The sequence below is a fragment of the Trachypithecus francoisi genome, unplaced genomic scaffold, assembly GCF_009764315.1.
Source record: "Trachypithecus francoisi isolate TF-2019V2 unplaced genomic scaffold, Tfra_2.0 Lachesis_group15, whole genome shotgun sequence".
NCBI lineage: Eukaryota > Metazoa > Chordata > Mammalia > Primates > Cercopithecidae > Trachypithecus > Trachypithecus francoisi.
In genome coordinates, this window is record NW_022681460.1 from 111,305,349 (window position 1) to 111,323,643 (window position 18,295).

The 18,295-nt window shown below is 45.9% G+C and overlaps 1 protein-coding gene across 2 annotated transcripts in view; it reads left to right on the plus strand.

Moving 5' to 3' along the window:
• The window catches only part of CREBBP (CREB binding protein), a 163,966-nt gene that overhangs the window by 61,446 nt on the left and 84,225 nt on the right, over positions 1 to 18,295 (plus strand). For both annotated transcript variants that reach the window (XM_033235916.1, XM_033235917.1), the window contains exon 3: positions 8,719 to 8,895. In XM_033235916.1, coding sequence (XP_033091807.1) covers positions 8,719 to 8,895 — 177 coding nt within the window. The remainder of the gene's footprint in view (positions 1 to 8,718; positions 8,896 to 18,295) is intronic.

Consider the following 18,295-nt stretch of genomic DNA (forward strand, 5'->3'; position numbering starts at 1 on the left):
ATTTATTGGGCTCCTCAGAACCACCTCAAGGCCAGGTGCGGTGGCTCACGCCTGTAATCCCAGCCCTTTGGGAGGCCAAGGCGGGTGGATCACTTGAGGTCAGGAGTTCGAGACCAGCCTGGCCAACACGGTGAAACCCCATCACTACTAAAAATACAAAACTTAGCCGGGCGTGGTGGCATGCGCCTGTAGTCTCAGCTACTCAGGAGGTTGAGATGGGAGAATCACTTGAACCAGGGAGGCAGAGGTTACAGTGAGCTGGGACGGTGCCACTACTCTCCAGCCTGGGTGACAGAGTGAGACTCCATCTAAAAAAAAAAAAGAAAACCCAAACATCAAACCTCGGCACTTGCTGCACTGAGAGTTTCTGATGGCCTGGCCAACTCTAGGTCAAGTTCTGCGTCGCAGTGCGTTTCTGGCCATCCTCCTCCCCGACCCCCCATTGGTCACCTGGTGGCCCCTCAGGGGCGTACTCATAAGTGGTTATGGTCAATCCCTTCTTGTGAGTGTGCGCTTCAAAAGGACATTAGGAGATGAAAACTGGGGGAGTTTGTTTGTCAGAGTGGTTGATGTCTCTGGAAGTGGGCTATTTGCAAAGGCTCCCATACGTGGCATGGGGTTGTATGAGATTAGGAACCAGCTTGCCCTTCCCTGAAAATGAAGAACATGAAGGAAGTTTTCTTCCCCCAAGGACAAGTATTCTTAGAGTGTCCCTCAAAAATGAACATCACACAAAATTGTGGACTGGTGCCCACCCAAGTGCTCCCTCCCCTACCCCCATGGACTACCTGGCCCATTGCCTCCTCTCAGTGGAGTTTGGTCTGCGGATGGCAGGAGAGGAGCTATAACCTGTGTTGGCCCTAACTGCAAAGAATGTGTTTCTCTGACCTTGTTCGACAGAAGAGCAAGAAAATGGATCCTGGTTTGCTACTATTGTAGAGACCTGTTCTGTGGAGATACTTCTATTTTGATGATTTCTTCTATAACCTTTCAGTCTAAACCCCTTTTCAGTATCAGGAGTTTTTCTGCTGATATTGAAGGACTTGACCTGACTTTTCTGTCTCCTTAAACCCCTTAATTACTTCTTGGATTTCTGTTTACTAACTTTTTTACGAGACTAGATCTCACTTGAGAGAAGGGGAGTTACGTGATAGTAGAGATAATTCTCCTGGGTAGTGAGTGGAGAGAATCTTTCTGGTCTTTCTGAGCCTGGAACTTGTTTTCTTATGAATGTTTTGATAGCTGTCATATCATTACAAGTAGAAAATGGTAGTATTTGTCCCACATTCTGAGGTAAACAGAGGAGGCTGTTGGCAGCCAGAAGTGACCATGGAGGCTGGTGGGTCAGTAATTCTGTGTCTAAGTGGAAACTCTGGGTAAGAGCATCAGTGGGGCCTTGTACCAAAGCCAGGGTTTTCTTGGCCCAAAGATGTAGCACAGAGGGCCCATTTTATAGCCAGACTAGACTTGTGTATCTCCTGTGATATCACACACACACGTTTCACCGTTCCGAAAACCAACTCCAGGGGCCTGTTCTCGTTCTGCCTGACTTTTCAGCATGGGAAGGTAGCTGTCCACTCCAACTAGTAGCTGAGATCCTTGTTTGGCAGTTTTGAAGATAGAAAAGGGACTGTTCCTGCCGCCTCTTCCGACGCCCCCTCCAGCCAGTGCTGACTCTCTTTGTACCTTGACTTTGGTGACTTGCTCGTGGTTCTTTGACCACCACCTTCCTGGCTCTACTCCTAGGGGCTGCGTGGCGTGGCGTGTTCATTCATTTGGGTCCTTCTGCTGCATCCCTGGTATGTTGCAGGGGATACAGAGAATGTTCCAGGAAGGTGAGAAGTTTTATCCTAGTTTTGTGACCAAAACAGGTTCAGGATAGATTATTATAAGCGTTTATGTGACAGATAATCCTCTAGAGCTGTGTGGTACTTTGTACTTTCCATGGTAGCCATGTCTGCTGGAGTAGACAGACAGTCATTCTGCCTTTTCCCTCCTCTTTGTTGATGATGGTCACTCACCTACTTGCCACACAACTCAGGCCTGCAGCAGCAGGATTTGATGGATGGGCTGGGCTCAGCACCAGGATTTGCTGCAGGTGCCTCTTTGTATTGTTCTTGGGTTTTGAGCTGAGCTTAAAGAGGAATTTCCTCATCAGAGCTCACACTGCAGTCATGTTAAGGCTAATCCAGTTTCACCCCCATTCTTTCTTGGGGGCAGTGGTTGGAGTTGGGGAAACCTCAGGACTGGCTTCAATATTTTTCTTATCATACACAAGGACTGTGGATTACATATTTTTACTCTCTGAATGCAGTGATAGAAAACTGAAGTAGGTTCTCAAACAGTTAATTGATTGATAAGCTTGGTCACAATGGTTTTTCATGAGAAACCTGGGAGAGCTGTGAGGCATTATTTAACTTAGTTTCATTGTGGAAGCTCTTGTTCTTTTTTTGGGGTACTACTATAGTTAACTTCTCCTTTTTTCTGAGATTAAGGTTGAATTAAATGCTTAAAGGGGTTCTGTTAGGAAGAATAGAGTAAAAGAAATTTCTGCCGGGCACGGTGGCTCATGCCTGTAATCCCAGCACTTTGGGAGGCTGAGGTGGGTGGATCACGAGGTCAGGAGATCGAGACCATCCTGGCTAACATGGTGAAACCCCATCTCTACTAAAAATACAAAAAATTTGCCAGGCATCGTGGTGGGTGCCTGTATTCTCAGCTACTTGGGAGGCTGAGACAGGAGAATGGCTTGAACCCAGAAGGTGGAGCTTGCAGTGAGTCGAGATCGTGCCCCTGCAGTCCAGCCTGGGCGACAGAGTGAGACTCCGTCTCAAAAAAAACAAAAAAGAAAGAAGCTTCTAATATGTATGGGCATGGGTTGTTGTTGAATGAGGCAGAATATAAATACTTTATGGGTTTTAATTTGTTAATATATTATATAAATTTTAGTATTAACAGTTGACTATTCTGCTCTGTTCTGCTTTTTGAATTTTATTTAAAAGAGTATATGGAATACAAAAAATAAGAATGAATAAGACTTTGTATTTGCTAGCACAACAGGGTGACTATTCAAAAGTAATTTAATTGTACATTTTAAAATAACTGAAAGACTGTAATTGGATTGTTTATAACACAAAGGATAAATGCTTGAGGTGATGGATACCCCATTTACCTGGATGTGATTATTACACAGTACATGCCTGTAAAAAAATCTCATGTAACCCCTAAGTATATATACCTACTATGTACCTCCCAAAATTAAAAATGAAAAAACTTTTTAAAAGATTATATAGAGGTTCTCTAGCAGCATTAAACCAAATCCTGATGAACTTGTTGAAAAGCCAACTTTACAAAAAAAAAATTTTTTTTTTTTTTTTGTTTTGAGACAAAGTCTCCTGCTGTCATCCAGGCTGGAGTGCATTGGCAAGATCTCGACTCACTGCATTTTCTGCCTCCTGGGTTCAAGCAGTTTATTCTGTCTCATCCTGGGATTACAGGCATGCACCACGATGCCTAGCTAATTGTTGTATTTTTTTTTTTTTTTTTTTTTTTTTTTTGAGACGGAGTCTTGCTCTGCCACCCAGGCTGGAGTGCAGTGGCCCGATCTCAGCTCACTGCAAGCTCCGCCTCCCGGGTTTACGCCATTCTCCTGCCTCAGCCTCCCGAGTAGCTGGGACTACAGGCGCCCGTCTCGTCGCCCGGCTAGTTTTTTGTATTTTTAAGTAGAGACAGGGTTTCACCGTATTAGCCAGGATGGTCTCGATCTCCTGACCTTGTGATCCGCCCGTCTCGGCCTCCCAAAGTGCTGGGATTACAGGCTTGAGCCACCGCGCCCGGCCTAATTTTTGTATTTTTAGTAGAGATGGGGTTTCACCATGTTGAACAGACTGGTCTCGAACTGCTGACCTCAAATGATCCGCCCGCCTGAGCCTCTCAAAGTGCTGGAATTACAGGCATGAGCACCTGACCTACCAAATTATTATCAAGTACCTGTTGGGACATTTAAAGAAATGTAGATTTTCATTAATTAGAGTTAGACATCTTGATGTTAGTATTTCATTTTGGGCATTGGTCCTAAAAAGTATATGTTAGCCTAGGCTTGGGGACCACAGTGCTCAGTTTGATTAATGGAGAATAGATATAGACTAGGAATTCAGAAATCTAGAATCTCTAGAAGCAAATGGTTTTTATTCATAACTGCAGCCTAGGACCAGTTCATGGCTCTTGAGTTCTGCCAGGAGATGGTTTGGCACCAGGAGGTAGCCTTGCCTGGGCAATGAGCAGTGATACCCTGTGGGAGAACTGACCTCTTTAGCCTGGTTAGTAACTTGCTCTGATAAGGAGAGGCTGGGGCTGGCCCTGGTGCCAGAGATTTGAATCCTAACCTCCTGCATATAACCTGGGTTTTGTTTGTTTTTATTATAGGCTAAGGACGGGATTTTTTCCCCCTATTTTTGAGAATTGTGTAGATCCCTTTGGGCTGGACATTCCTTACATACTGTTCATGATCTTTGACTAGCCATGTTCTTTACCTTGTGAGAATCAAGGTAAAAACTTGGTGAGACTATTTCTTTGGCTGTCTTATTTGATGGCCAAGAAGAAAAGGTACAAACACGTTTCCTGATGAAATCTGTCAGAGCTCTTCCAAATACTGGGTTGCCCTTTGAAACTGACCAGTTATGGCCGGGGGTGGTGGCTTATGCCTGTAATCCCAACACTTGGGGAGGCTTGAGGTGCATGGATCACTTGAGGCCAGGAGTTCGAGGCCAGTGTGAGCCAACATGGCAAAACCCTGTCTCTACTAAAACATACAAAAATTTGCTGGATGTAGTTGCGTCTGCCTGTAAACCCAACTATTTAGGAGGCTGAGACGCGAGAATTGCTTGAATCTGGGAGGCAGAGGTTGCGGTGAGCTGAAATCATGCCATTGCGCTCCAGCCTAGGCAACAGAACGAGACTTGTGTCTCAAAAACAAAAACACACACACACAAAATAAACAACATTGACCAACTAGAAAAGGGCCCCAGGCCAGGCAAGTATTACCCACCTGATCACACACATACACCTCATACTCACCCTGGCAGGGCTATCTTAGGAAAATTGTCAAAATATCTGGGAAGTTTTGGAAATAAACTTTCTGAAGCAAGTCAGGTGAAGTTTGAGGTCCATGGGACCCCTTTCAGAGCACGCTGGCCTCTTGGTACTGTCCCCTTTTCTCTGGAGCCAGGGTACCTGGGCATTTGGTGTGGAAAGAAGATGGTTACCTGTCCTCTTCCCCACCCCATCAGCTGTCACCCACTTTGGTTTGTCAATGCTGGGCCTAATTAATTAGAAACTTCCAAAAGACGTTGATTTTTTGTTGTTGTTTGTCAAATTGGTGGACACAAGGTGCAAGCTCCATGATAAGTGGGAGATGCATCTACACAACCTCAGAACTGGGGTTGGCTCATAGCAGGCACTTGGTGAATACCAGTTGACTTTGAGGATGAATTGATTGAGGGAAGATGAGTACATGTGTTCTGTCATATTTTGTCCAAAGTGAGAAATTTAGGAAGTGGAAAAAAACAACAACTGTATTTTTTGTTGTTGTTCGTGTTATTGTATTCAAATTCTAGGCTTCTGAGAACAATGTTTCAGCAGTTTTATTATATGTAATAAGACAAATTCTGAGAGTAGTAATTGTCCCATGGAATTAATTTAGTGTAGTAGTTTCTGAAAATATAAATTCCTGCTTCAATTAAGTTTCAGGTGACAGTTGAAGGAAGCTTCTTGCAAATCAGAAATGTGCTTAATATTTATTGAGCTACCATCTTGCCTTGATTAAGTCACTTGAATTCGAAATTGAGTCTGGTTTGTGGATTTGGTGAACAATTAGTGTCTCAGTTCACGTAAGTAGAGTGCCTAGTGGTGGCTAGAATGTGATTGCTTTCAAAAAGGTGAGAAATGTCACCTAGGAGGACTACATGTGGAAGGAAATCACCTGTGTATAAAATGCATAGAGCTAGAACTTTCTGGTTTTACTCCTTTAGTTTTTATTTGTGTTTTTGTACGAGCATTTCAGCAGAAACGGCCAGTTGTGTTGAGTGTTGATTTGTTTGTAGCCTAGACTTTTAGAGCTGAAAGAAATAACGCGATCCTTCTTGTTGAAGACACTCATCTTACAGGCGAGGAGATTGAAGTCCATAGAAGGAATGTAAGTTACCCAGAGTGGACATGCTGGTGTGACAGTCACCAGGTGAGGCTGATCGAGAGAACTAAGCAATGATTTCTTGACTGGAAACTCACCCCTGGGAGGTTTTCCGTATGTGGGGACCTTTTGCAGTCCATCAAACTGACCACTACACCAGAAATGCAGAGCACACAATAGTGCAGAAGGTGGAATATTAGAGCTTTGCGAAAAAACAAAGACAGGCAGCCCAAGCATCTGGTTTCTTAATTAGCCTTTGTTCCTCCACAGAGAGAAAGGTAGGCACTGGGATATTGCCATGGCAATTCCTGAATTGACCTGTGGAGGCTGGAGCTGGGGGTCATCAGGGAACTTGGCCCATGTCTGTTGATGGAAGGAATCCCAGTTGGTTGCTGGCCCTCACGGAAGCATAGCTGAGGGTTCCTCTTTCCCTGTCCCGCCTTTATCTACTATATATTTGATTTCAGTTCACTTTAATTTTATAAAAAACTTTATTATGGAAAATTTTAGGCCGGGTGCAGTGGCTTACACCTGTAATCCCAGTATGTTGGGAGGCCGAAGTGGGCACATCACCTGAGGTCAGGAGTTCGAGGCCAACCTGGCCAACATGATGAAACCTTGTCTCTACTAAAAATACAAAAATTAGCTAGGTGTGGTGGCACGAGCCCATAACCCCAGCTACTCAGGAGGCTAGGGCAGGATAATTGCTTGAACCTGGGAGGTGGAGGTTTCAGTGAGCCAAGATCATGCCGCTGCACTCCAGCCTAGGTGACAGAGTGAGACACTCTGAAAAAATAAATAAATAAATAAATTTTACACACGTACAGTGGTAGGATACTATAACCTCTGTGTACCCATCGCCTACTGCTTGGTTAGTGATGATCAGTACCTTATCAGGCTCTCTCCATCTGTGCCCTTTTCCTGCTGGAGGACCTGCCCAGTGGATTAGAGGTGACCCTTGAGCAACTCAGGGGTTAAGGGTGCTGACCCTGCCAGTCGAAAATCTGCTTATAACCTTTTGACTGCATAAAAGCTTAACTACTGGCTGGGCGCGGTGGCTCAAGCCTGTAATCCCAGCACTTTGGGAGGCCGAGACGGGCGGATCACAAGGTCAGGAGATCGAGACCATCCTGGCTAACACGGTGAAACCCCATCTCTACTAAAAAATAGAAAAAAACTAGCCGGGGGAGGTGGCGGGCGCCTGTAGTCCCAGCTACTCGGGAGGCTGAGGCAGGAGAATGGCGTAAACCCGGGAGGCAGAGCTTGCAGTGAGCTGAGATCCAGCCACTGCACTCCAGCCTGGGCGGCAGAGCGAGACTCCGTCTCAAAAAAAAAAAAAAAAGCTTAACTACTACTAATCCCCTGCTGTTGATCGGAAGCCTTACCAATAACATACACAGTTGCTTAACACAAATTTCGTGTTTTATATCTTATATACTGTATTGTTACAGTGAAGTAAGCTAGAGAAAAGAAAATGTTACTGGAAAACTGTAAGGGGCTGGGCGCGGTGGCTCATGCCTGTAATTCGAGCACTTTGGGAGGCCAAGGTGGGCAGATCACCTAAGGTCAGGAGTTTGAGAACAGCCTGGCCGACATGATGAAACTGCGTCTCTACTAAAAATACAAAAAAATTAGCCAAATGTGGTGGCGTGTTCCTGTAGTCCCAGCTTTTCAGGAGGCTGAGGCAAGAGGACTCGCTTGAACCCAGGCGGCAGAGGTTGGCAGTGAACCGAGACTGTTCCACTGCACTCCAGCCTAGGCGACAGGTGACAGAGCGAGACGCCGTCTCGATTAAAAAAAAAAGAAAGAAAAAGCCATTAAGGAAAAGAAAATACGTACCATTCACCAAGTGAAAGTGGGTCATCACCACGGTCTTCATCCTTGTGGTCTTCACATTGAGTAGGCTGAGGAGGGTGAGGAGGGGCTGGTCTTGATCTCTTGGGTGGCAGAGGCTGAGGAGGTTGAAGGGGAGCAGGAGAGATTAAAAACTATGTCCATATATGTAGACTCACACAGTTCAGACCCATGTTGCTCATGGGTCAAGTGTATTTTAAAGCAGATCTCAGGTGTTGTATCATTTCATTGCAATATTTCCACTGCCTGTTTTGAACTAATGGAAACTTAGTTCCAATTTGATGGGGAACCTAACAGAAACTAGATACTTATAGAGTGATTAAGGATTAAACTGAAAGAGTTCCCCTTGGGTAGCAACTTCGGAAAGTTTTGTTTTCCAAATGACTTTCTTCAGGTGTTGGTGCCGTTGTTGGGGCAGGAGGGGTTAAGTGAGGAGAGCGGCTGAGGGTGGGGGGAAACAGCTAGGCTTCTTCTGGGATGGGGTTGTAGGGTGAGGAGAGAGTGGCTGCTAGTAGCAGCTTCATGAGCCTTGTGCTTGGAGCATGTGAACCTGATAATGAACCTTGAATTTATGATTGCAATGAGTATTTCATAGAAAACCATGTGAGCATTTCCCAGGCCCTTCCTTTTATATGTGACTGCGTCACCACAGCTGATGTTACCTCTTTTTGTTTCAGATGGGAATAACTGGGAACACAAGTCCGTTTGGACAGCCCTTTAGTCAAGCTGGAGGGCAGCCAATGGGAGCCACTGGAGTGAACCCCCAGTTAGCCAGCAAACAGAGCATGGTCAACAGTTTACCCACCTTCCCTACAGACATCAAGAATACTTCAGTCACCAATGTGCCAAATATGGTAAGTTACCCTTGGCTCTCAGTGCTGTGGCTCTCCAGTGGGTGCCGTGATCTATGGATTTTTATCATGCTCACAGTGAAAATCTGTAACTAAAAGTGTGTCAGTAGGTGATAGGAAGAGAACCCAGATTTCTCATGAGTAGCTCTCTAAATGAGTTTTAACATTTTCTGTGATGAGCTAGCAACAGGAGAGGTGAGGATGATTCAGCCGCTCCTCCCAGGCTCCTTTTGTTGATGGAGAAAATCCATGTACACGAATCACTTTACCTTTCTCTCCAGAATCATGAGAACCAGAGAGACTGGCTTTTCTTACACTTCCTGTTTGTTAGTGGCTTCATGGTATCAGTAGAAGCCCACTGATTTGTATTACCGTCAGATGAAGGGCATTTATCTTCCAAGGACAATACTCTGTTGATGACTTGTGTATTATATACGACACGATAGATGGTTCCACGTGTCTTCATCCTCCCTGAGGTTTGAAGGGATTTTATAGCTGGGAAATCTATGAAATAGGAACTATCCTTATCTCTTCTCAACCTGATGAATCAAGATATTAATGGGAAAATATCTCCTTTTGTGCCACAAAATAATAGAATCTCTTTTATTTCAAAACACTGAGGGGTAGTGCGTTCTTTTGTCCAGCCTGTCTTGCTCACCCCAGCTGCTGCATGTCTGGTGTGCACTTGGTGGTAGGTGAAGACCACAAGCAGCCATCTCTCCCCCGTGTACTTGTTGCTGGGAGCCTGGCCTTCCCAGCTGCCGTAGTGATTTGGGAAGATCACAAGAAAGTGAGAGGACTATGTTTAGAAAAAGTTGCTTTTTGGCCGGGCACGGTGGCTCAAGCCTGTAATCCCAGCACTTTGGGAGGCCGAGACGGGCGGATCACGAAGTCAGGAGATCGAGACCATCCTGGCTAACACGGTGAAACCCCGTCTCTACTAAAAATACAAAAAATTTTGGGAGGCCGAGACGGGCGGATCACGAGGTCAGGAGATCGAGACCATCCTGGCTAACACGCTGAAACCCCGTCTCTACTAAAAAAATACAAAAACTAGCCGGGCGCGGTGGCGGGCGCCTGTAGTCCCAGCTGCACGGGAGGCTGAGGCAGGAGAATGGCATGAACCCGGGAGGCGGAGCTTGCAGTGAGTGGAGATCCGGCCACTGCACTTCAGCCTGGGCGACAGAGCGAGACTCCGTCTCAAAAAAAAAAAAAAAAGAAAAAGTTGCTTTTTGTCTTTCAGGTTTTTATACTTTTTATTTTGAAGTATTTGTTGTAAAGATAGTACAGAGAATTTCTGTATATCTTTCACCTCACCCAGCTTCCTCTGATGTGTCTCATATAACCTTGGTCGTTCCTCAAAACTAAGTAATTAACATTGCTTACAGTGCTTAGAAGTTTTGAGGCTATTGGGAAGCAGAGAGAGCCAGATCTCTTTCTCTTCTTGTTTGATAAAATCAGGAAATGGGAATAATGGGGTGTCCTGTCAGGTGCTGGCTCCCTGCTGTATGGTACCTCCATTTAAAAAGGTGGTTGAGGCTGGGCATGGTGGCTCACACCTGTAATCCCAGCACTTTGGGAGGCTGAGGCGGGTGGATCATGAGGTCAGGAATTCGAGACCAGGCTGGCCAAGATGATGAAACCACGTGTGTACTAAAAATACAAAAATTAGCCGGGTGTGGTGGCAGACACCTGTAATCCCAGTTACTCAGGAGGCTGAGGTGGGAGAATTGCTCGACCCAGGAGGGGGAGGTTGTAGTGAGCTGAGATCGCACCACTGCACTCTAACCTGGGTTAGAGAGCAAGAGAGTAAGTAACAAAACTTGCTCTCAAAACTATGAAAACAACCTGAAGTTCTTAGGACTTCTTTATTTCTTCTGACCATCTCCTTGTAACTTTCCTTGATATGCTGCTTTCTTTCTAATCAACTTTTTGTTACCAGGATTGCCCTGTTCCTGATAGTACAGGTCCAGAACCCGAAACAGAGCCCAGAGGACCCTAGGTCAGCCCCTCAAGTTCAGGGAACAGTACTGACCTGCATAATGCTGGGCTCTGTCTCCACACAAATCCTTTTCTCTCCTGGGCTTCCTTTTCCAGTCTTCACTGAAAGGACAGCAGTGTGGACTGTGGGGTTGGCTGTCATCGATTATGCCTGCTCAGTAACCAGGAGCACATTTGGCTTCATAGTGAAAGCGTTTGCTTTTCCAAGACTTCCTGTGTTTTACAGTCAGGGAAACGCTGACCTAACATTTTCCTCCCTTTTCTCTTTTAAAATATTCACCAGCCCCACTTCCTCATCCCCTCTCCTTGATCCACAACTTAGTGACAGAATCTGTGCTCTGGGCCCCTCTGCTGTCTCCACTACTGCTCCAGAGGGCTGAACTTGGCAGATGTGGTATGCTTGTCAAGGGCAGGTTGGGCCGAGAAGGCGAAGAGGCTACTCATTCGCTTCACCTGCAGGAGGGCTGGAGCCCTTTGGCCCGGGGCAGGCCCCCCTCTGCCTCTGCACTGATGGCAGTTCTCTGCTGTGAACCGGTTCTGCCCCAGAGGATGTTGGGCAGCATCCCTGTCCCTACCCATTGGGTGCTTATGACCTTCTCCCCTAAGCCATGACAATCAAAAATGGCTCTAGGCACCGACATATGTTCCCCAGGGCATAGTCTCCCCCAGGTAAAAACTCCTGCTCTGGAGAGTAATTAGGAGAAGCAGTAGCAACAGTATCTCATCCTTTTGCCTGTCTTCGAGTCGTCTGACAGAAGTAGAACCACTTCTCTTCATCTCTGCCTGTCTCTCTTTCTCCCCTCCGCCCTGCCTTTCCCTTCTTTCATCCCTCCTTCTCCCCTTCTCTCCCCACCCCCTGTCTTTCTCTCTCCCTCTCTTCTGTTTGTGCTTCTCTCTCTGGTCTTCTCAGGGTAAACTGAGAAAGCATTTTTGTCCATGGAAACTGCATTGCTTGCCTGGTGGCCACTGTCTCACAGGAACCCCTGTGGACTTTGAGACAGATCGATAGATGCCTCTTGGGGATAAACTGACACCACTGATCCTGGAGGGCACAGAACAGATGGGGCTGTGCCCACATGTGCCTTTGTGAGGCAGCCTGACCCAGGAACAGCCTTCAGTGCTCCACATAGTGGTAGGAACCAGAGGGAACTGGTGGAAAAGTGGGGTACCAGCACACATGGTCTCCCCGACATCTTTCTAGGTAATTTTTACCCTATTCCTGCAATAGCCTCTTGAGAGACATCATTCCAGGTCCCATTTTACAACTGAGCAAGTTGAGACTCTGAGTGGTTTGGGTTATTCAAAGCTATGTAGCTTCCTGTTTGCAAAGCCTAAAACTCCTCAGTTATGTTCTGAGGTCATGTTTTTGTAGCCCTGAGCCTGCCAGGAATGCTTCACCAGCCCGTGCTTACAGTTTGTCTGCAGTTCCTCAGATGCGTGTTGTAGTCTTTTTGAATTTTCAAAATTGTATCTGGCCTCAAAACCCACAGACTTTTGCACACTGAGGGTAAACACTTAAAAAGAAATCTAGAGGCCGGGCGCGGTGGCTCAAGCCTGTAATCCCAGCACTTTGGGAGGCCGAGACGGGCAGATCACGAGGTCAGGAGACCGAGACCATCCTGGCTAACACAGTGAAACCCCATCTCTGCTAAAAAAATACAAAAAAAACTAGCCGGGCGAGGTGGTGGGCGCCTGTAGTCCCAGCTACTTGGGAGGCTGAGGCAGGAGAATGGCGTAAACCCGGGAGGCGGAGCTTGCAGTGAGCTGAGATCCGGCCACTGCACTCCAGCCCGTGTGACAGAGCGAGACTCCGTCTCAAAAAAAAAAAAAAGAAAGAAATCTAGATCTATTTAGTGAAAAAATAAAAATAAGAGGTGTCGAACATATTTGCATTTATTGTCATGCTTTGGGGGTATCCAACTAAATTTGGTGTCCCAAGCAATCCCAGTCAGCACTCCAGTACCCAGTCACCTGGTGCCCTCTGCAGCTCTTTCCTGGAGTGATTCAGCCACGTGGTCTTGGGCCAGGGAGCTCTTGTTCCTCTCCCCTCCTAATTTCTATAGGAGTTCAGCATCATTGGGTAGAATTGAAGACGGGAAGGATATGATTATTCAATTAATTTGTCACGTGTTAAAAGCCTTTTGTGGGCTCACGTGCTAGAGTCGGCTCCCCAGAAGGCAACTGGGAGTGCCCAGAGCTCGCTCCACTTTCATGAAATGGAGGGTGTAGTGGCCACGGAAAATATATCATTACAAACTGCTCCAAGAGGTCTGAGTAGCACTCAGCGGTTCAGATTGACACAGGGATCTCTTTAGATGGAGCCATCAGAGAAGGCCACATTGAAGAAGGAGATTTAAAGGCAAGACTGGAAAGTTGAGAAGAAGCCATAGAGACCCCATGGTACTGGGAGAGCACTGGCTTGTGTAGGAACTGGTAGAAGTCCAGAAAGGCCACCATGAGGGAAGGGAGCACGGCGTGAGTGGAAGTTGGGGCCTGAGCGGGAACCAGTTCAGGAGGCCTTGGAGGGAAGGTGGGCCATCGGCTTACAGGGTAGGTTGTGATGCAGGAAGTTGAAGCCACTTTAGTTGAGTGAGGAGAAGTTCAAGGGCGGTCCTTTTGGAAGCGGAACCCAGCTGATTCTTAGTGACGTCTTGCTTAAGCTTTGGATTGGGCTTTCTGACATTTTTCACAAAACGCCGTGTAGAAGTGGGACACGTCTTGGACTGAGAACATTCAGTGACCAGAGGGGCCTCATCTTCAGGTTCTCCCACGTGGTCTCCTATAAGAGTTATTTCTAATGTGAGTTTTTTTTTTTTTTTTTTTTTTTTTAAAGAACTGCATTATGGAAACTTCATCGTTCTTTTTTTTTTTAATTTTATTTTAACTTCACCATTGTTAAAGTTGAGATGCAGGAGATTCATCAGGAGTGCTGCTTATTTAAAATTGCTCATGAGAGTGGTATTACTATTTGTTGTGATGGAGTGTCAGAATTTTGGAGTTGAGGTTGTGGACGGGGCCCACAGCAGCTGCTGATTTACATCTCTGAACAGAAGGGCGGTGCGGCTGGAAGACTGTGTAGACAGGAGGATGGGAGAGTGGTCTTCTGTGTCCTGCCAGAATATCACAGCTGCGGCAGTGACACTGGTAGCTCCTGAGTGGCAAGCCATGTGCTGGGATGCCCTCCAGGGCCCCCTATGTCCAGGGGTTCATTCCATTGCTGTGTCTCAGCACCTGTCCATGGCCCCACCTGCATCTGAGTGACTTGCAGTTTCTGGGCCTCACCCAGTCCTCCTGATTCACAATCTCTTAGGACAAAGGTGCAGAATCTGTATTTTGTAGTCACTCTTGTGAAAGTTCAGCTTTATTCTTTCTCAGTTTCCCGATTAATACCACCTAATTCCCTCTGATACAACTGAGATAATTCCTGAACACATGGGCTTGCGGTTCTTGGTGTTTTGCTGGAACTCGTGGTTTTACATGAGCTGCTCCAGTGATTCTGATCTGGAATAAAGACCGTGAAAGCCACTGTCCACTGACACCGTGAGCCATTGGCGGCGTGACCAGCTGTCCCACTGTGGAGTGGACTTCCTTTGTTGGTCTTCATGTCCACGTTAGTACTTCGGAAGACTTCACTAATCTTCCTTCACCCCCCAACCTTGTTTGTCATATTTTCATAATTTTCTGTCCTGTGTCTAGATTGTGATCGTTGAGGAGCAAGACTTAAACTGGCTGCACAGTTGAAGGGTTAAGCTTTGTGAGCGCCGGGGTCTCTCTCTTTGTTGTCATCTTTGATGAACTCCTCTGAGTTTTGGTTTCCTTGCACGGATGCCTGTGTTCCCTGACATTATGCACAAGCTCCTTTCACTGCACAAGTAGAAATTGTAAAATCACTGCTTGTCTAATACCTCCCTCTAGCCTAGGACTAACGAGAGTCCATATAGAGTTCTCTGGAGACGGCAAGTGAATGAATAGTCTTGTCATCTCTTCACCATAACAGTGTCTATAGAAAAATTACACCATGATTATGAATTGTGTTTCACTAACTGAATTGGAAAACGTGGGGAAGGTTTGGAAGTAACCCCTTGTCCATAATTATTAGTGATTTAAGTGTTTGTGTATTCTTAAGAGTTTACATCTATTGCCTCCATCTGTGTCTTGAAGATCGCTGAGAAAACATGTATGGAGGGCCTTCAAATGCCACCAAGTATAAATCTTCCGTTCAAACTTATCCCCATTGGTTTTGGCAATAAGAATCAGCTGGGAAACATAATTTAAGCACAAAATAATGATATGTGATGTGTTACAAATAGCAAGAAACTAGAAATTGAGAAAAAGTAGCCAGTCCTTTGGTATCAGGCCCCCACGTTACGGGTGCTCAATCAAGGTCGTTTAACTTTTCCAGTATGGGTTTCCCAGTAACCAGCAGTATCTTTTCTAGAGTCTGATTAGCATAACCCATTCTTCAACAAAACCTCCTAGGTGTAAGCATAAATCATCTCAGAGATAGTCATGTAAAGTGGAGGCTCACCCAGAACGTTTTTTTGTTTTGTTTTTTGTCTACACAAGATGTACTGCATACTTACTAACAACCAGCATTGCAGCCTCTGCCTGCCTGCTGGAAGTATATAATAAGGATAGCAGGCATTTCTGAGAAATGAAGTGACTTTTAGAAGAATCAAGTAAATACACCACAGTAGTCCTGCAAGAAGCAACAACTCAGTAAGCAGCACAGGTCATGGGTCTGGGTGAGGTGAGTCGTAGCTAGCAGTAATGCGAATATAATACCTCACTTCCTCTGGAGTGGTGTGAACTACATCAGTCTCTACACAGCCCAAATCACCCTAACTTCCTTTTACCTTTTCCACAACCTTTGGAGATGGCCCTGAGGTTCAAGTCACCAAAAAGACAGTCTGTCCAGTAACTAATTTGCCAAGTTATCAAAAAATTATTGTGTAAATTTTTGTTTGTGTTCCTTTTTTCCTCTAATCCTTACAACCTATCAATGTCATAAGTATTCTTGAAGAATATATATATCAACAGTATTGAAGAAGAGTATTCTAAAAACTTTATGTTTTTAGTAAATTGGTAATTCTGTTGAACTTGGTCATTCGGCTCCTAGTCTGGTCCACCTGTCCCTTTGACCATAGGAATAGATCCAGTGCCTTCTACCTTGCAGGTTGTCTTTTTTGTTGTTTCTTTGGTTGGTTGGGTGTTTTTTTTGAGATGGGATCTCACTGTCACCCCAGTTGGAGTGCAGTGGTGTGGTCTCAGTTCACTGCAACCTCTTCCTCCCAGGCTCAAGCGATCTTCCCACCTCAGCCTCCCGAGTAGCTTGGACCACAGGCATGTGCCACCATACACAGCAAATTTTTTGTATTTTTTGGTAGAGACAGGTTTTGCCGTGTTGCTGAGGCTGGTCTCAAATTCCTGAGCTCAGGAGATCCACCCACCTGGGCCTCCCAAAGTGCTAGCATCACAGGTGTGAGCCACCTCTCCCGGCCACCTTATAGGGTTTCTTTGTGCTGTAACAACTAACTCCCACCCCTTCTAGGTAGACTGCTGGGTTCTGAAGGCTGTGGCTGTGGGTCCAGAAAGAGAGTGGGGAGGGAGTGGCAGGTCCGCCGCGCTTGGCCGCATTTCTTACACCGAGCCTTGGCCTTGGGCTCGGGCTCTCTTGCTTCCCTTGGCCATTTGCTTTCTACTTTAAATCACAGCTTTAAGATTACTTATAAATCATTCTGGATTATTCCCCTATTGAATTTAGATGTTTTGTTTCGTTTCGTTTTGTTGTTGTTGTTGTTGTTGTTGAGACAAAGTCTCTATCTGTCACCCAGGCTAGACTGCAGTGGCGCTGTCTTGGCTCACTGCAACCTCCGCCTCCCAGGTTCAAGCTATTCTTCTGCCTCAGCCTTCTGAGTAGTTGGAATTACAGGCACCCGCCACTGCACCTGGCTAATTTTTGTATTTTTAGTGGAGATGGGGTTTCACCATGTTGGCCAGGCTGGTCTGGAACTCCTGACCTCGTGATCCACCCACCTCAGCCTCCCAAAGTGCTGGAATTATAGGCATGAGCCACTGTGCCCGGCCTGAATTTAGATCTTAAATTTTAAGATAATCTTATTTTTTAAAAATCAATAAACACAAAGCAAAAAGAAGAAAACACAAGAAACGTTTTGTCTATGAAAATAGCTATGTTGTGTTTCTTACCAGTTTATCACCTCAGAGGTGATCATCACTTCTTCCCAGGTTGGCAGCGTGTACATTTAATGAGCATTTTCTTTGTTTTATGGCGCCACAGCTTTGCATACCCAGCTGTTGTAGGTCCTTATGAGGGAACCTGAGGAAGCAGTTATTGCAGAGCCAGCCTTCATTCTGCCTGATGTTCACTTTGGTGTCGTTTTCTGATTCTAGGTGGAGGTTATGGAGGAGACAGGTTTCCAGTTGGGTGGGGGAGCATCCAAGGAGCATGGGTTTGGACCCTGTTGGGATGTGGAAGGTTGGGGATGAGCAGCGGGAATCCCAGCCCGGTGTGGATCCGGGGCAGTGGTGGCACAGAGGGGTGACGCTGTCCTTCCTTGTTCTTTCGCGGTCAGTCTCTCACTGTTTGGAACACAGGGTCTTTTGAAGACGTGATAACCTACTCTTGGACACACAGTATAAAATGACTTATTTTTCTGTGAGGAATGTGAGGATAAATGTTATTATCCACATTGTGTATGCACATCTCTGTTATGTTCTTAGCATAGAATACAGGCACTATAGGAAAAATGGCATTGGGGCTAAATTACCCAAAACCTATGTAGCAATAACAATCCTAGTAAAAATGCATGTTAGAGTCTTTTGAAAATTAAGGAATAGGCTGGGCACTGTGGCTCACTCCTGTAATCGCAGCACTATGGGAGGCTGAGGCGGGCAGATCACTTGAAGTTAGGAGTTCGAGACCAGTCTGGTTAACACGGTGAAGCCCCATCTCTACTAAAAATACAAAAAGTAGTCAGGTGTGGTGGCACACGTCTGTAAGCCCAGCTACTTGGGAGGGTGAGACAGGAGAATTGCTTGAATCAGAGAGGCAGAGGTTGCAGTGAGCCGAGATCATGCCATTGCACTCCAGCCTGGGCGACAGAGCGAGACTCCATCACAAAAAAAATAAAAATAAAACAATAAAAAAAATTTAAGGAATACCAGAATAAATGTAAAGAGTTTGTTTTTAAAGGTAGTTTGACAGCTGGGCGCAGTGGTTCACACCTGTAATCCCAGCACTTTGGGAGGCGGAGGCGGGTGGATCACAAGGTCAGGAGATCGAGACCGTCCTGGCTAACATGGTGAAACCCCATCTCTACTAAAAATATAAAAAATTAGCTGGGCGAGGTGGCGGGCGCCTATAGTCCCAGCTACTCAGGAG